Raw genomic sequence first — 15,735 nt, 5'->3', positions numbered from 1 at the left:
TAGAGACATATTGCAGCCAAGTTTCTTATACTTCATCAACATGTCTTCTACTAGTTCCTTATAGTTTTCTGCCCTAACATTTCCGAGGAAGTTTGTAGAAACTAGGCGAAAAGCATTCCATGCTTGTTTCGCGTCACCTTCCAGCAAGTTGTTGAACCGGTCATCTTTGAAAAGCTCTCGAATCTGAGGACCCACAAAAACTCCCTCTTTAATCTTTGCTTCGCTGAGTCGAGGGAATTTTTCATGCAGGTATCGGAATGCTGGCAAAGTCCGGTCAATGGCTTTCACGAAGTTCTTCATCAAACCTAGTTTGATGTGAAGGGGTGGTAGCAAGATTTTCTGAGCCTCAACCAGAGCTGGGTGTTGGATATTCTTCTCTCCAATGGCTACATTCTGCCTGTGAGTCCATTCCTTCCTCATGTAGTGCATTTCCCTTGCTCGGCTATCCCACTCGCATAAGAAACACATGTATTTTGTATATCCTTGCTGCAGTCCCATTAAAAGGGCAACTACCTTCAAATCACCACAGAGGTGCCAGCTGTACTTGTTATACTCAATGGAATTCAGTAGCTGCCTTAAGTTATCGTATGTCTCTTTCATGTGGACAGCATACGCTACTGGAATAGATGGAAGAATGTTTCCATTGTGCAAAAGCACAGCCTTGAGACTCAGTTTCGAAGAGTCCACAAATAGTCTCCATTCTTGTGGGTCATGAGTGATTTTTAAAGCATTCATGAGGCCCTCAATATCGGAACAGAATATCAGATTACTTTCCTTTCTGAAGAAAGGCTCCAATTGCTGGTGGCGCTTTCGATATGCAGTAATTGTGACATCTTCTTCTAGAAGATTCCATTGTTGGAGTCTTGATCCTAGCAATTCTGCCTTGTTCTTTGATAAGTCCAAATCACGAATCAGGTCATTTAGTTCTTCCTGTGTTATTCTGTGTGGGGTTGATGATGCACCACAGTGAAAATCTGGATCACTGCATGCTGATGGACCAGGAGAAGAACAGGTCGACTCACCTTTGTCTTCGTCAGATGAATCAAGAGAATATTCTGCTGGAGGTTCTGGAATAGGAAGTCCCTCACCATGTGGAACTGGTCTCAATGCAGACGGAATGTTTGGGTAGACTATTCTCGACTTCTTTCGCTTCGTTATTCCGCCGGAAAGAGGAGGAACCAAGCAGAAGTAACAGTCATTTAGGTGGTTGCTTGGCTCTCTCCACACCATTGGGACTGCAAACGGCATTGATGACCTTTTGCAATTCAACCACTGTGAAAGCTGTGTTGTACATGTAGCACAGCATATATGCGGAGCCCAAGGCTTGTCTTGGTCACCAACCTTGCATCCGAAGTAAAGATGATATGCCTTCTTCACTTGAGAATTGATACTTTTCTTCTGGTTGGCAAATGTCACTTCCCCACAAATATAGCAAAAATTGTCCGCGGTATTAACACACTTTCGAGGCATTACTGTTCTTTATTGTACGTAAATGGATAAAATAATAGGTTTTATGTAACAGTAGCTTGAACTGTCTCGCACAACGTCTAAAATATTTTAAATGCTGAACCTATCTGATTGGGCTTTTTATAGTACACTGCTTACGTCAGCTTCAGCAGCCGCCTGGCATTAGTATAATAGGCCTACACATGTATAGTACACTGCTGACGTCAACTTACTTCAGCAGTCGCATGGCATTAGTATTGCATTGCATCAGAAAATGATGCAATCAACTGTGGATGATGTGAGCATGATGGTATTATGCAATGTTACATCATTATTCCGGATGTTGCTGCAGTCCTACTGGAGAAATTTACACAGTGAAACATAGAAAATGAGGTATATGAATATCTTCAAAACGAGAGCCAATACAAATTTTTCACGGTTATATTCGTGTTCGGCACACCAAAATACTACAGATTAGGGCCTTTTCAAGTCAGTAATGATTTCACTGTTGACCAGTGTTATTATTCATTAAGGACAGCTTATTGTTATTCTTGAATGCCTGCACACTGTTATTCTTGAAGGATAGGTGGGTGCTAATTATTGGTAACCCTATTCATGTGTCACATACTTCAGTTTGTACACAGAGTTTCAAATAAGGAGATAATCTTCTTAAGGTTCATAGACCTACAAATGGATGACAACAGGGAGCTGAAGATAAATCATTTACCAGTTTTTTAATGGAAAGTCCATAATATATAAGCTACATTTTGTCAAACAAGGTTTTGAGAGGGAAATAAGATCAAAATGGGGATTGTTGTTTTTTTCTTTTTGAAAAGCCCAGTTGGCAACTCATTTAGAATATGGGATGGACCTATTATGGAAATCTATATCATATATTACTTTGTCATATAGGTTTCTTTAAAAGTCATTTGAGTTATGACATTTCTTTTTTAGTTCTTTAATTTAGTGATTGGCCTGAAAAAGTACATGTACAATGCATTGTGAAATTTACATTCATAAATCAAGGTCTATTGCAGAGTTCATTTCAACAACTATTATGGTCAAACTAGGTCAACAAATTAGTGAATGGAGGGCATGTCAGAATCACATGATCCTAGGAGTACATTTGACCTGTAGAGATAGTACTGTACTATATAGTACAGGCCAGCCAATGAATTAAAGAATTTAAATGAACTTTATGAATTACTTAGATTTGTGTGGACTTATACAATGCCAATACAGAATGAAGCTTCAAAAGAAACTAGATTTAGCCAGGCCAGTATTACATTACTTGCTTGAAATCTCTTTTTCATGGATTTTGCCCATACAACTGCCACATGATCAGCTCAATTGATGTGCCAGTCTATTGTACTGGTCCAATAGTCAGTACATTCTACAGTTAAAGTGTTTCTGTGTGCTTCACACAGTTTACACTGCATCCCCGTCTCTGACTTTTCTAGCCATAACCATTTCCCATGCCTGTTCAGTTGCAAGTTATGCTTAGAATCTTGCTTTATTGCTGGCATTTGCTGGGTCAGGGTGCTATTGTTACCAATATGTATTTTGAATTTGTACATTTTTTCTCCATGATTATACCATTACTTAAGTTTTATGACTACCTACATATAAAATTACTCTGGAAAAAATTAAAAATGGTTGGATTAACATTAGATACATAGTCCTAAACAGTCATCATAGTATTCTGTTTATTAGCCATTTTTTGGCAGGTACAAAGACTTTTTCAGGAGCATAATGTATCAGAAACACTTTGAGTACACTCTTCATACTTGCACCTTAAATCCTAATGAAATAAATTCACTAATAGGTCGTTGTGCAATCTGAACTTGAACATTTGTGGTCAGTGTTCAAAGTAATTAAGTGATTTATATTTAGAAAGGTTGTTCTCTGTAAGCATTTAGCATTCATAGTCTCTCAAAAGAAAACATGAGCAATTCAGCCCACAAGATACAATTTTTTAAAATAAATTTCAGCTTTCTTTGGCAAGTAGTGAAGTGCCAACAGAGATTGAAAATGCTCTGAGAAATGCTGAGGCTGTGAAACAAGAGATTCAGAGCCTAGGGAAGCAAAAAGAAAGTCTTCAGAGAGAAATTCAGGACCATGTCAGCACACTTCAGCCTGTTGTGGAGGAGATGACCAAGCTGACTCATAAAATCCAGGAACTGGAGAAAATTTCCAAATACCTTTCATGCATTGTTAGAGTGGATGAGTTAAGGTTTGTAGCCTGTAATATTTACCAGTACATGTACATATTTATACCTCTTGCAAGAAATGTAATGAATCCATTTACACACGATGTTGCAGTGTCATTATAGACCTTAATGAAGGTGGGTTTCTCATAAGAGTTGGTAACAGTCAAGTCTCAATGTTGAGTCGAATCAGTCATGATGTTGTTTATATGTTATGCTAATGTTCACAGTATCTTTTTTAAGAGAAGATAGAAAGTAAATTTATAATACCATTGGGTTAAATCAAAAGACTTCCAATGATGACCTTTGCTTCTAAATGAAGATGGTACCATGTCATTACTAAAATGGTCACCCTGGTGGCCATCTTGAAAATTGGATTACTACCTCTCTAGAATGGATAGATATTTCAGCATGATGTTTTCACAAAAAGACTTCTTATAAGGTTTAGTTCATCCTGATTGAAAACAGTGCTGCTCAGATGTCCAGTATGGCCACTGTAGTGGCCATCTTGAAAATCTTATCATTTCTTCTGTTAAATGAATGGTCGTATCAGCATGGGGTTTTCACTGAAAGACTTCATATGTTGCCTCTTTGGTCCTCAACGAAAATGGTGCCAGTTTGACCTCCAGTGTGTTTGCCACAATGGCCATCTTGAAATAGTGTTATCACAACTTGTCCTAGATGGCTGATCATATCAACATTGTGCTTTCACCTAAAGACTTATTATGTCATCAAGTTAATTGGAAATGGTCCCAATCTGATATTTGCTATGGTTACCATGGCAGGCATCTTTAAAATCTTGTTTATCTTGAAATGTACTTCTCCAAAAACAGAATGTCATATCAATATGGGGTTTTCACCAGAATACCTTTTTTGAGGTTTTGTTGGTGCTAAATTAAATCATACTGATCTGATGTCAGTAGAGGTCATCTTAACAATCTTGTTATTGCTACTTCTCTTGAATGGAAATTCATTTTGACATTGTGTTTTCACCAGAAGAGTTCTTATGGTGTCTAGTTTGTCCTAAATCAAAATGATGCAAACTGACCGACTGTATGGTCATGATGACGATGATCTTGAAAATATTGTTGTCTCTACTTTTTACAAATGAATGGCTTTATCAATATGGGGTTTTCACCAGTAGATTTCTTATGATACCTAGTTGGTCTTAAATGAAAGTGGTACCAGTTGGATGTTATGATGATTGTCTTGAAAATGTTGCTGTCACTACTCCTCCTGAATTGCTGTTATGCATGTATATATGGTATGATACTCTATTATATTTTGGTATCATGATTGTAAAATTAGTTTCTTTGATAGATTTATGTTCATTGTAATAAGCACAGTTTTGTTTGGGGGGGGGGGTACTTTTCTTGTCTTTACATTTGAATAATTGGGAATAATTGGGATTTTACAATCAACATTTTCGTGTAATTCATTTTTTATTTCACAGTTCAGAGATTCAGAATACTTTGTTGGCAGAGAACATTACAAAGTCAGTATCCATCTTCCAGAATCTAACCTCCCTCTACACAACCCTTCACAGCTCACAGTGCATTAATCTGGTTGGCTTTGCCAAGGAAACTACGCTGTTTTGGTACAAAATTCTCAGGGACAAGATTGCAAGGTATTATGGTTAACATGAAGATATCATAGAAATATGCATAATGTGCATGGGTTTGTCTGTTATGGTGATTCCCTCAAAGACGTATAATGTTCCCACACTTTAGGGGACAATTTTTTACTTTACTGCAACATTACCATTTATTGAAAAAGTATTTTTGGGGTCAAAAGTGGAACTTAATCAGTTATAAGTTTTGTTTTGTTTAATTTGCTGGTTTATATGGCAGTTTTAACACATTAGTTATGGTGGCGCTATACAGTTTCACATTTTGCATAGGGTTAGGATTTTAAAGAAAAAGAATTTCCCCGGCTTTCCTCACTGGTTATACTGGCTATTTAAAAAAGACCTTGTATATCTTAGGTATAAGGCAAAGAACCTTTAATTCCCTTTATTTTGGTGTATGATTGATGGGTGTACTATGGATTATAGAGTATACAGCTTGGCCTTACTTCAAATGTGCACCTTTCAAAAAAGTGCTAGCTATACTTGGTCATTTTCACTTCCTGAACTTCAGAGGTAAATTGTATAAAAAAGAGCCGATAACTTTTTTTTACATTTTATATATTTGGTAATTCATTCATTGCACTTTCTGAAGCTGGTATTGTCTAGTCTGGCAAAATTCATTTTCCCTATTTTAATAGCTGCTATGTATAGTGTACTTTAGACTAATTCAGACTGATTTTTTAACACAAGGGAGCAGTCATTTTAGTTAGCATGTGCTTAAATCATGTAAAATTTCCAAAAGTACAATGTCCAAAAGAAATATCATCCACATTACATTAATGTAGCATAGAGGTATGCAAACGTTCTCTCCACTGTGCATGTTTTAAATGTGAACTACTTCACCTTACATACATCAGTCTCTCAAAAGTACATATTATCTGGTGAGCGTCACCTGTATAATACAGAGGAAATGGGAGCTAAGTGCCTTTCCTGAAACACATCACGGCAGCCAAACTATGCTGACCGGAGCAGGCATTGAATCCATCACCCTTGTGTTATGAGTCCAGTGCTTATTCCAACTGAGCTACCACATCTCTTTCATTACTTCTAAGACATGATCAGAGCAAGCATCATGATATCAAGGTACCACTGTAACTTATGATGGCATTCATGTTGAGTCCTGGATATTAACAGCTTACAGCCAGGTTCTCTGGATTCATTTTAATGCTTCGTGTTGGTACAGGTATATATTTACTTGAATTTATTACTTGCCAAAACTGAAGAAATCGAAGACCAGTGTACAATGATCTATTTGTAACAAAGAGACTCAGTGTAAATTGCATAACTGTAAAGAAGATATGATTCATTTTTTTTCTTGCCTGTGACAAAAACCATTACATGTGATGAATGTCACAAGAGCAAGATACAGTGGTCACAATGTTTATCTGTTCAATGTAACTTTTATTTACAATTTTTTTAAGGGTGATATCTTTTGTTTTCATCAGGGGATCATCATCATACTTCCCAGGCAATAATGTATCGGGGGAAGGAATATCTTGAAGTTGACAGTCAAAGAGCTCAAAGTTTAAAATCATAGCAAGTTGTTGTTTAACTTTGACTTTAGAAAAGGGTGGTCAAGGAGTAAAGCTTCTCGATATCGTAGGACAGTATAATACTGTTTTGATGAATTGACATCAAAGTTAAGGTTTTTATGATTGGATGTAAATTTGGTAAATGGTATGGAAGTCAAAGGTCAAGGAGACTAGTAATTTTTTTGGGTATATTTTGGGGTAATAAAAACTTGTATCGTGTGTTGATGGACAGGCATTATCCTTCCAACCTCTTGGCAGAAAATGTCAAGATCTTCTTGGTGAATGACTATTTACATTTGGGGGGGATACATTCGGTGTTTGGGCTGTATCTTCTGTTTCCATACATAAATTGTTATCAGGATTGTCTCGTGATAGCAGCGGAATAAAAAGTCAGTGGTTATGATTATGAGGATTATTTAGTCCTGCATTACTAGCTCTGTAGTGACATTGTCACATGCGAGATGATAAACTTGTGGATTTTCGTTAGAGTTCTATACATGAATTAAAGTAATATAAAAAATGTCATTAAAAACATACAAATGTCCATAAAGGCATGTAAATTTACAGTATGAATTTGTTTCTACAATAGCACATGGTTTGACTTTGCTACAGACAGGGTCATTACCTTCATTTAGAAATAGAATATATCCTCTGCGGTGTATGTTTTAACCTCATGTTTTGCTGACCTACATATCTGTTACATGTGTTATCAACACAGCCAAATGTTGTTGCATATTTAAAATTTTACCATATAAAATGACCAAAACCAATTTTCTTGAAAGGGAGTTTGAAGATGTACTGAAGCTGCTGAATTGGCCACTTATTGTTACAACCATTAAAACTCCTCCTGTCCACAATCCTGTTGAAACACGGGAAAAGATGGATCATCTCTTCAAACAGCTTCTGCAGTTGCAGCTACCGTATCCTTTGCACAACAGTTCTTTCTGCAGCATTATCAGTTTTTTATCTAATTCATAATTGGTAATGAGTATAATAAAATTGAGTAGATGAAAATATTTAGAGGGACACAAGTTAGTATCAGTAATTTTTTCTTTAAAATTTATTTTATTCAGTTGACACAATCTTGTCAAATTTTTATTGGATCCTCTTAAAGGCAAAATATATACTGAATACACAAGTAAAGTAAAAAGTTGTGTAGTTGAGAAGTTTCTAGGCATGATTATGCTTTTTATTCCCTGGGTGAGGTATTCACTCAGTTTTTATAGTTGTTGTTGTTGTTGTTGGAGATCTGATTTGGTGAACTCAGAGCTGTACTGTAAACATCATACATTTAATTCAGTTGGAAAGAAGGATTTAGTTTATATACCAACTATAAAGGAGCCATGTCTGTAATTTTATGCATTTTAGTGTGTTATGTATGAATAGTTATGGTAATGTTTTATCTGCAACAAGGACACGAGGACAAACAGTATGATTTGAAGACGTGTGCATTTGCCCTCATGTACATTGTAAAATATTCTCACTTTCTTTGGGTTTGAATTTAATTCATAATTGCAGGGTGATCACATCTACAGATGTTTTCTGAAACTGCAGATTTTTCATCTCATTTGCAGATTAGTGGCAGATTCAGCAGTTTTGTGAATTTTATTTTTCTAAATATATTTATGGAATTTTCTCATATTTAATGAATTTTCTTTGATCTTTCCATAAATTAATAGAGAATGTAAATGCTGCAACCAGTTTCAAGGATTTCCATTGCAAATATTATCTATGTTCCATTATCATTTATGAATTGACATTAATTTTAATTTTATATAGATCAGTAAATTAGCTATGAAACTGTTAATCTGAAAATTGTTTAGCTACAGTAAATTTCCAAATAATTTTTAAAAAAAATGTATATTCTCAATCAGTATTAAAAGTAAATGGGTGCTCAGTCTTTCATTTGCTTACAGGCACATGTAATGCAATGATATATGTCTAATGAAAGGAAGTAAAATGAATACAAGAAGGCAAAGGATGAACAAGCAGAGTGGATGAAAAAATAATTGCACATTTCTCATGATATGGTATTATTGTAAAATAAAGTTTTATAAATAGATGTACAGGTATTCCCCAAGATACATAAACTGCAAAAAATGTAAACTTACAGATACGTAAATGAACTGTACACATGTACTTTTTTGATCTTTGAATCGAGTGCATCCACAGTTTATAGTTCTGCTTTTCCTCCTGTGTACAAGTGTAAATCATTTCTGTCACATTTGTTTCATGACTTTATGGGATTTTATTTTGTTTTGTTAAAGTTACCTTTCAACCATGATGTCAAAGCATAAGCAAGATTCTAGTAAAAGTAGTAATAGTGGAGATAAGAGAAATAAATTAGCAATAAAGAAAAGTTGATAATGATAAGAAAACATGAAGGTGGACAAATATTATTAGCCATTGATCGTGAAATGGGGCATCCTGTATCAACTATGAATACAATTGTAAGAGACAAAACTTGCGTCATCGAAAGCACCAAAAGCTTGGTAACATTGAAAGCAACAATTATTACAAAGAAAAGGCTGGGTCCAGTTTCAGAAATGGAAAAGTTAATTGACTCATTGGATCGAGGATCTGACTCAGAAAAGGATATCATTAAGCCTAATACTGATACAAGAAAAGGCCAGGTCTTGTGTGTACAATGATTTAAAAGAGAAGGCTGCCATTAGGGAGGGCACATTCAAGGCTAGCCCAGGATAGTTTCAGTGATACAAGAAGCATGCAAATCTGCATAGTATTAAGGTTACTGGTGAAGCAAGGAGTGTTGATACAGAAACAGCAGAAGGCTTTCCTGAACTCTATGCTGAAATAATTGAGGAGGGGGAATATTTTCTGGAACAAATATTTAATGTGGATGACACAGGATTATTTTGAGAATGGATGTCCAATTGGACTTTATATATTTCAAAGGAGTACAAGTCGATGCCTGGTTTTAAGACAGCCAAAGATAGCATTTCACAGTTGAAAGAAGGAAATGCTACAGGTGATTTCAGGCTTAAGCCTCTTGCTGTCTACCATGCTTTGAGACTCTGTGCCTTCAAGAACATTAGCCCAAGCATGCTCCCTGTAACCTTGAGGTCAGACGCTAAGGCCTGGATTACATGTGTAATATTTGATGACTGGCTAAATAACTGTTTTGTCCTTTAGGTGGAAGAATATTGTTTACAAAATGGGATTCCCTTTAAAATTCTTCTCACTCTTGGAAATGCCCCTGGTCTCCCAGAAGAATTGGATGACTATCATCCTGAGGTCAAGGTTGTTTACCTGCCCCCCAGACCAACTTCATTGCTGCAACCCATGAATCAAGGCATCATTACGATGTTCAAAGCATATTACCTCCAAAATACATTTTCCATGGCAATCAAGACAGGTGATGGGAAGGCAGGAATTATCCTTCATAAATTTTGGAAGAATGATGATCTTGGTGCAATAAAAAATATTGCAGCTCCATGGGATGAGATGAAATTAAAAACAATGAATGGCTTTTGGAAGAAACTGCCCAGAAATGGTTCATGACTTCAAGGGATTATCTATGCAGAAGAGGCAACTCAGAAGTGTGTGTAGTTGGCACAACAACTGCAGCTTGAGGTGGAGGAACAGGATGTTAAGAAACTTACTGAAAGTCACAGTGAAGAGTTTTCTAATGAAGACTTGATTGAACTGAAAGCACACAGGAAGGCTGAGAAGAAAAACAGGTAGAAGAACCACCTGCCGAAGTAAAGAAATTTTTAGCGAAGGGACTAGCTGAGATGTTTCAACTTGTAAACACTGCTTTTGCCAAAACTGAATCAGTGGCTCACAACACTGAGAACCAAAGTATGCAAATGTCCCAGGAATGTAATCTTTATGTATCTCAGAGAGTACCTGAACATAATTGTGTAGACACTAACAAAATTACATTTTATTTTTGGATCACAAAAATGTTGTAAAAGGATAATGCATGGACCAATACATTCTTAGAGGGAAACAAAAACAGCATCAGCAAATTCAGCAAGAAAATAACAGCTTTATGACTACAAACATTTTATAATCATTAATAAATTCCATGTTGCTGTGTGGTCTTGTGGCCTTGAGTGGAGCTTCCTTGGGTGCTATTTTGTCACCCTCAGTTACTACCAACTGCTGAGCTCTGTTGACATTGGAGTGTGGTTCACACAACTCATTGCTTTCATTAGGAATCAGTTTAGTTTCTCTAGTAATTCTTTTTACTCAGTGGCACCCATTTTTACTGACCAGGTCACTGAGAGAACATGCTTTTTTCACCAATTATTTTCAGCAAAGAGATGTATAACCCAGAGGCTCATTACAAGACTGAGGATGAATAATAAATGGTCAATTTGTGTATGATGGCCTTATATGTTGGGGAATATGGATTACCAAGGTTGATTGGATTGTGAACATTGTACAAGTATTTATAAGTGCAAATATATATGGGATTATTTTGTAACCAGACTCGATAAATGAAAGAAAAATAAACTGAAACATTAGCACTTTACAGTACCACTCAGCATGATATGATTTTATTATTAACCTTAACTTGTATACCTAGCAACAGTTTGAACTGTGAGGGGCAGACAACTCCAGCAGGAGTGGCACACATCCTGGGACTCAAACCTCCAATTTTGCCACTACAGCTGATGCTGAAGTCCATGAGGAAAAGGTTCAGATATCATTTCTATGGCAAAAAGCAAACTAATGACTTAGGGAAGGTAAGGATGTCTACCAAGGAAAAATGAAATAAAATTCATTGATACTAGTACAGTTTAATTTAAAAAGCAAAATAGATTTGGGTCCTTTTAAAAGCATCACAGGTGTTTGACAGTATAGTGGAGAAAAAATGTAATAATATTGACTGGTGTTGCTAAGAATGGGGAAATTTGTAATGCATGTTTCATTATTATATTTGTTGGAAAATAGTTGAGTTAATATTGATGCTTTCAGCACTTTTTTATAGGTGGTGTTTGTGTCGTGGATGTGACATATACAGACTGTAATTGCAATATATTTATTAAACATATAACTCACACATTGTTGCAAATCTATGGTCTTGAACTAAGTATCAGAAAAGAGCACAAACCAACAAGTTTTGTAAAATCCAGCAAATAGATTATTTCCATAGAATACAAAGTAAAAGTTTAAAAAGAACTTACAGTGCTGTGAATTAAATCCTAAATAGTCCTAAAAGTTGTATCACAGGTCCAAATATATGACGCTCCAATTCGAGTGATATTCCAAATAAGTTCCAATATTGAATGTGTTGATGTGCCTGTAGACTGAAACTTGCTAATTTGCCATTGACTTGGAGTGTGGCAAAGAGTCTTTTGATGTCTCACAATAGTACAATCTAAATTTTAATTTTCTAAATTCATTGTAATTCCAAATTAGTGATCCAGTCCAAGAATATCATTGATGAGCACTTTTATCTCCATTAGCAATAGCTTGAATTAATATAACCATCCAAATGTAAAACTGAAGACAACAATAAGATTGATTCTGCTTAAGCTGTTCACCGATTCGGCCCCGATCCCGTCTGTAGGTGTGATGAGGCTGTACCCTACTTCAAAGCTCTGCAGCATCAAGGCCATTTAAGATACACCAACGTGGGTGGTATTAAAAGAAAGCAGACAGATATAGCTCTAAAATGATATCAAATAATCTGGAAGTTCTAGTTGCACTACAAAATACAGAGAGAAAAACCTCATGTTTTGGACCCAGTTTTTTTTCTCACCCAAAATTCGATCGAGATCAGAATGCAATTTTGGGTCCAGATTTTAGACCTTTTGACCGCAGATCTAAGGCATACCAGTCTTAACTGCACACAGACAGGTGAACTTTTGCAAAAACTAGGATAAGGTGGGCATTTGGAATAAATTGCGGTCTCCATTCAATAATGATGGGTCCATTAAGCAAAAAAAAAAAAAAAAAAAAATCCAACTTTTACCCTTTTGCTCATGCGCAAGCAGAATAACCAATGGAAAATGATGTTTCTAATACAGCTAGGCATTATTCTCATGGAAAATCTGTTGAAAACCGCTGTATTACGATGTATTCAGAAATAGCCCCCCAAATGTCTTTCCTACGCACATTTCAGGCAAAAACGACAAAAACCTCTGGGGCCGAATGAGTTAAGGAAAGAATGAGTAAGTTTTAAATTTTAAAAAAATAATATATTATACACCCCTCTACTTGACCTAGGTCATAATTACCATTTTCTGGAAATAATTATCACTTCATGGAATTTTTCATTCTCTAAGATTCTAAGGTCAGAATCAAGACTGTCTTTTAATTCAAATTTAGGGAAACATATTTACATTAATAATGATCTGTATATTTAATCCACACTAAAAGAAAATTTTTAGCTATGTATTCTGTTGATTACAAAATAAATGTCACTGGTTGGGGACACAATAAACTTGATTTTGGACAAGGTCAGGTACAAAATACAAATGTATATAATGTATACTCATGAAGAAAAGCCAACAAATAATACAGATTAGATATACATAACACATGTGCAAGAAACTAATTGTTATTTTTAGGTTTTTTTAAAGTTATTTGGGACCAAAATAGTTAATAATTCTTATCACAATTAAAAGTTTGTGTCAGAACCTTTATATTATGGATGTTACTGAAACATATGACTTTTATTTGATGTCACATGAGTGTAATTAGGAAGTGAGAAATAGCATTTGCTATTGAATGCAACATCAACAGTTTGTTAGGGTACTGGTTGAAAGTTTATCATTTGCATATATTTCCTAAACCCCTCAGTAGATTCCAGTCATAACTGACTTTAATTATTATAAAGACAGTTCATTCTCCAGCATGTCCCTTGTCCTATATGACACTGGGGTGCAGGTCAAAGTAATTGAAAACTTGCATTAAGGTTTTAGTTTAAGTGTTCTCATTTGGTTATTTTTCCTGGAGTTGGGATGAGGCTTAGACAATTTATTCTACAAATATTTGCTTTCCCCGTTTTACCTTGGGGTTCAAGGTTTTGGTCATGATATTGTGTTGGTTAAAGTTTTATCAGTTGCTCTTATTTCCAAAACATCTCGGCAGATTCTTATTATATTAGGCATGAATCATTATGAAACTAAGACATTTTATTCTCTGAATTACTCACTAATTTCTATCAGCCAAATTTAGAGTCTGAAAACTCACAGCAAGTTTTAATATTAGCTCTGATGGTCATAGACCAGAAGAGCTTATGGAATGGTCTGTTGTTCATTGTTTATTTGTCCATTAGTACGAACTTGTTTCACCTCTGTCTGCATGGATTCGAGTCTAGGATTCAGCCAATGTGGGTATGTGAGAAAGCTTGCCATTAGCTTCTCATGGGTTGGTGGTTCTTCCTGGGATTTTCCCGGGTTCTTCCTCCACCATTGAGACTGGCCATCATGCATAGCCTATCGTGTGCTGAAAAATGGCGTTAAACCCCACAACAACAACAACAAACTTGTTATTGTTACTCTTGAGCTACTTGGAGGATTGTCATGAAACTTTATAAATATATTCATCCGTTGGTCTAGTTGGTTCTAAATGAAAATGGTGTGGCTGTTACATCCAATATGGCCACCACAATGTCCATGTTAAAAATCTTCTTATCGCTGCTTCTCCTGAATGGATGGTCATATCAACATAAGGTTTTCACCAAAAGACTGCTTACGATGTCTATTTGGTCATAAGTTAAATTGGTGCTGATCTGTCATCCATTATGGCTGCCACAATGGCTGTCTTGAAAACCTTGTTATCACTTTTCTTGTATACTGATACTCATATCTACATGGGCTTTTACTAAAAGACTTGCTGCTCTGTTGGCCTAAATTGTTAGAGCGTTCACCTTGGATGTGGGAGGTCATGGGTACGAACCATGGCTGAGTCATACCAAAGACTTATAATATGGTACTTGGAGCTGCCTCACTCACTTGGCACTCAGCATTAAGAGGTTAATTCTAGGACTGGTCAGCCTGATGTCAGGATAATGTAACTGGGTGGGTAATGATGCCACATTTCTGTGGCATGTTGCCCCAGTGCTAGACATCGCTATAAACTGCCACAATGCAGATATATCAATATGACATATTTTCTTTTAAAGCTACATTAAAAATCTGAAACACCCACTCATTAAAAGATAACCTAATGCCAGTCTGATGTCCAATATGATCATGATGGCAGACATGTTGAAATCTTCTTATTACTAGTCCTCCTGAATGGATGAACATGGGGTTTTCTCAGAAGGACTTCTTGTAATTTCTAGGTGGTCTTGAATAAAAATGATGCTGATCTGATTGATGTTCAGTATGACATCAGTGGCAGCCATCTTGAAAATCTTGTTATAACTGCCTCTTCTGAATCGATGGTTGTATAAACATGTGATTGTCACTAAAAGACTTTTCATGATGTCTGACTGGTACTAAGTAAAACTAGCACAGATCTGACATCCATTATGTCATAATTCACGATTCACAATCTTGTTATCACAACTGTACCTTAATAGAGAGCTGTATTTACAATGGGGTGTTTTCATCGGTGCACTTCTTATAATGTCTAGTTTGTCTTAAATGATCTGATATCCACTATGGCCACCACAGCCATCGTTTTGAAACCTGTCATTGCTGCTCCACCTGTGTGGAAATTAATATCTTGAAAATATTATCTTTGCACCTCTCCAAACCAAATGAATAGCTATATAACATGCAGTTTTCACCAGTAGACTTCTTATGATACCTATATGATCCTAAATGAAAATGGTGCCAGTCATGCGTCTGAAGTAGCTGCCATGATGACTGTCTTAAAAATCTTCTTGTGACTACTCCCCCTTATAACATGGAAATCTTTCACCAAAAGATGTCTTGGTCCTAAATGAAAATGCTGCCAAGCTAACATCCATTATTTTACCACAGCAACTAATTTG

General features: G+C 35.9%; 1 protein-coding gene across 2 annotated transcripts in view; it reads left to right on the top strand.

Moving 5' to 3' along the window:
- The window catches only part of LOC149803023 (RAD50-interacting protein 1-like), a 72,954-nt gene that overhangs the window by 5,525 nt on the left and 51,694 nt on the right, over positions 1–15,735 (top strand). For both annotated transcript variants that reach the window (XM_089952580.1, XM_089952579.1), the window contains exons 2-5: positions 3,438–3,679; positions 5,107–5,280; positions 7,595–7,732; positions 11,368–11,527. In XM_089952580.1, the coding sequence (XP_089808706.1) occupies positions 3,597–3,679; positions 5,107–5,280; positions 7,595–7,732; positions 11,368–11,527 (555 nt within the window). In that variant the 5' untranslated portion in view covers positions 3,438–3,596. The remainder of the gene's footprint in view (positions 1–3,437; positions 3,680–5,106; positions 5,281–7,594; positions 7,733–11,367; positions 11,528–15,735) is intronic.

This window comes from Sinohyriopsis cumingii, chromosome 3, assembly GCF_028554795.1.
Source record: "Sinohyriopsis cumingii isolate HCF-2022 chromosome 3, ASM2855479v2, whole genome shotgun sequence".
NCBI classification, from domain to species: domain Eukaryota; kingdom Metazoa; phylum Mollusca; class Bivalvia; order Unionida; family Unionidae; genus Sinohyriopsis; species Sinohyriopsis cumingii.
This window is presented reverse-complemented; position numbering and strand designations above follow the sequence as displayed.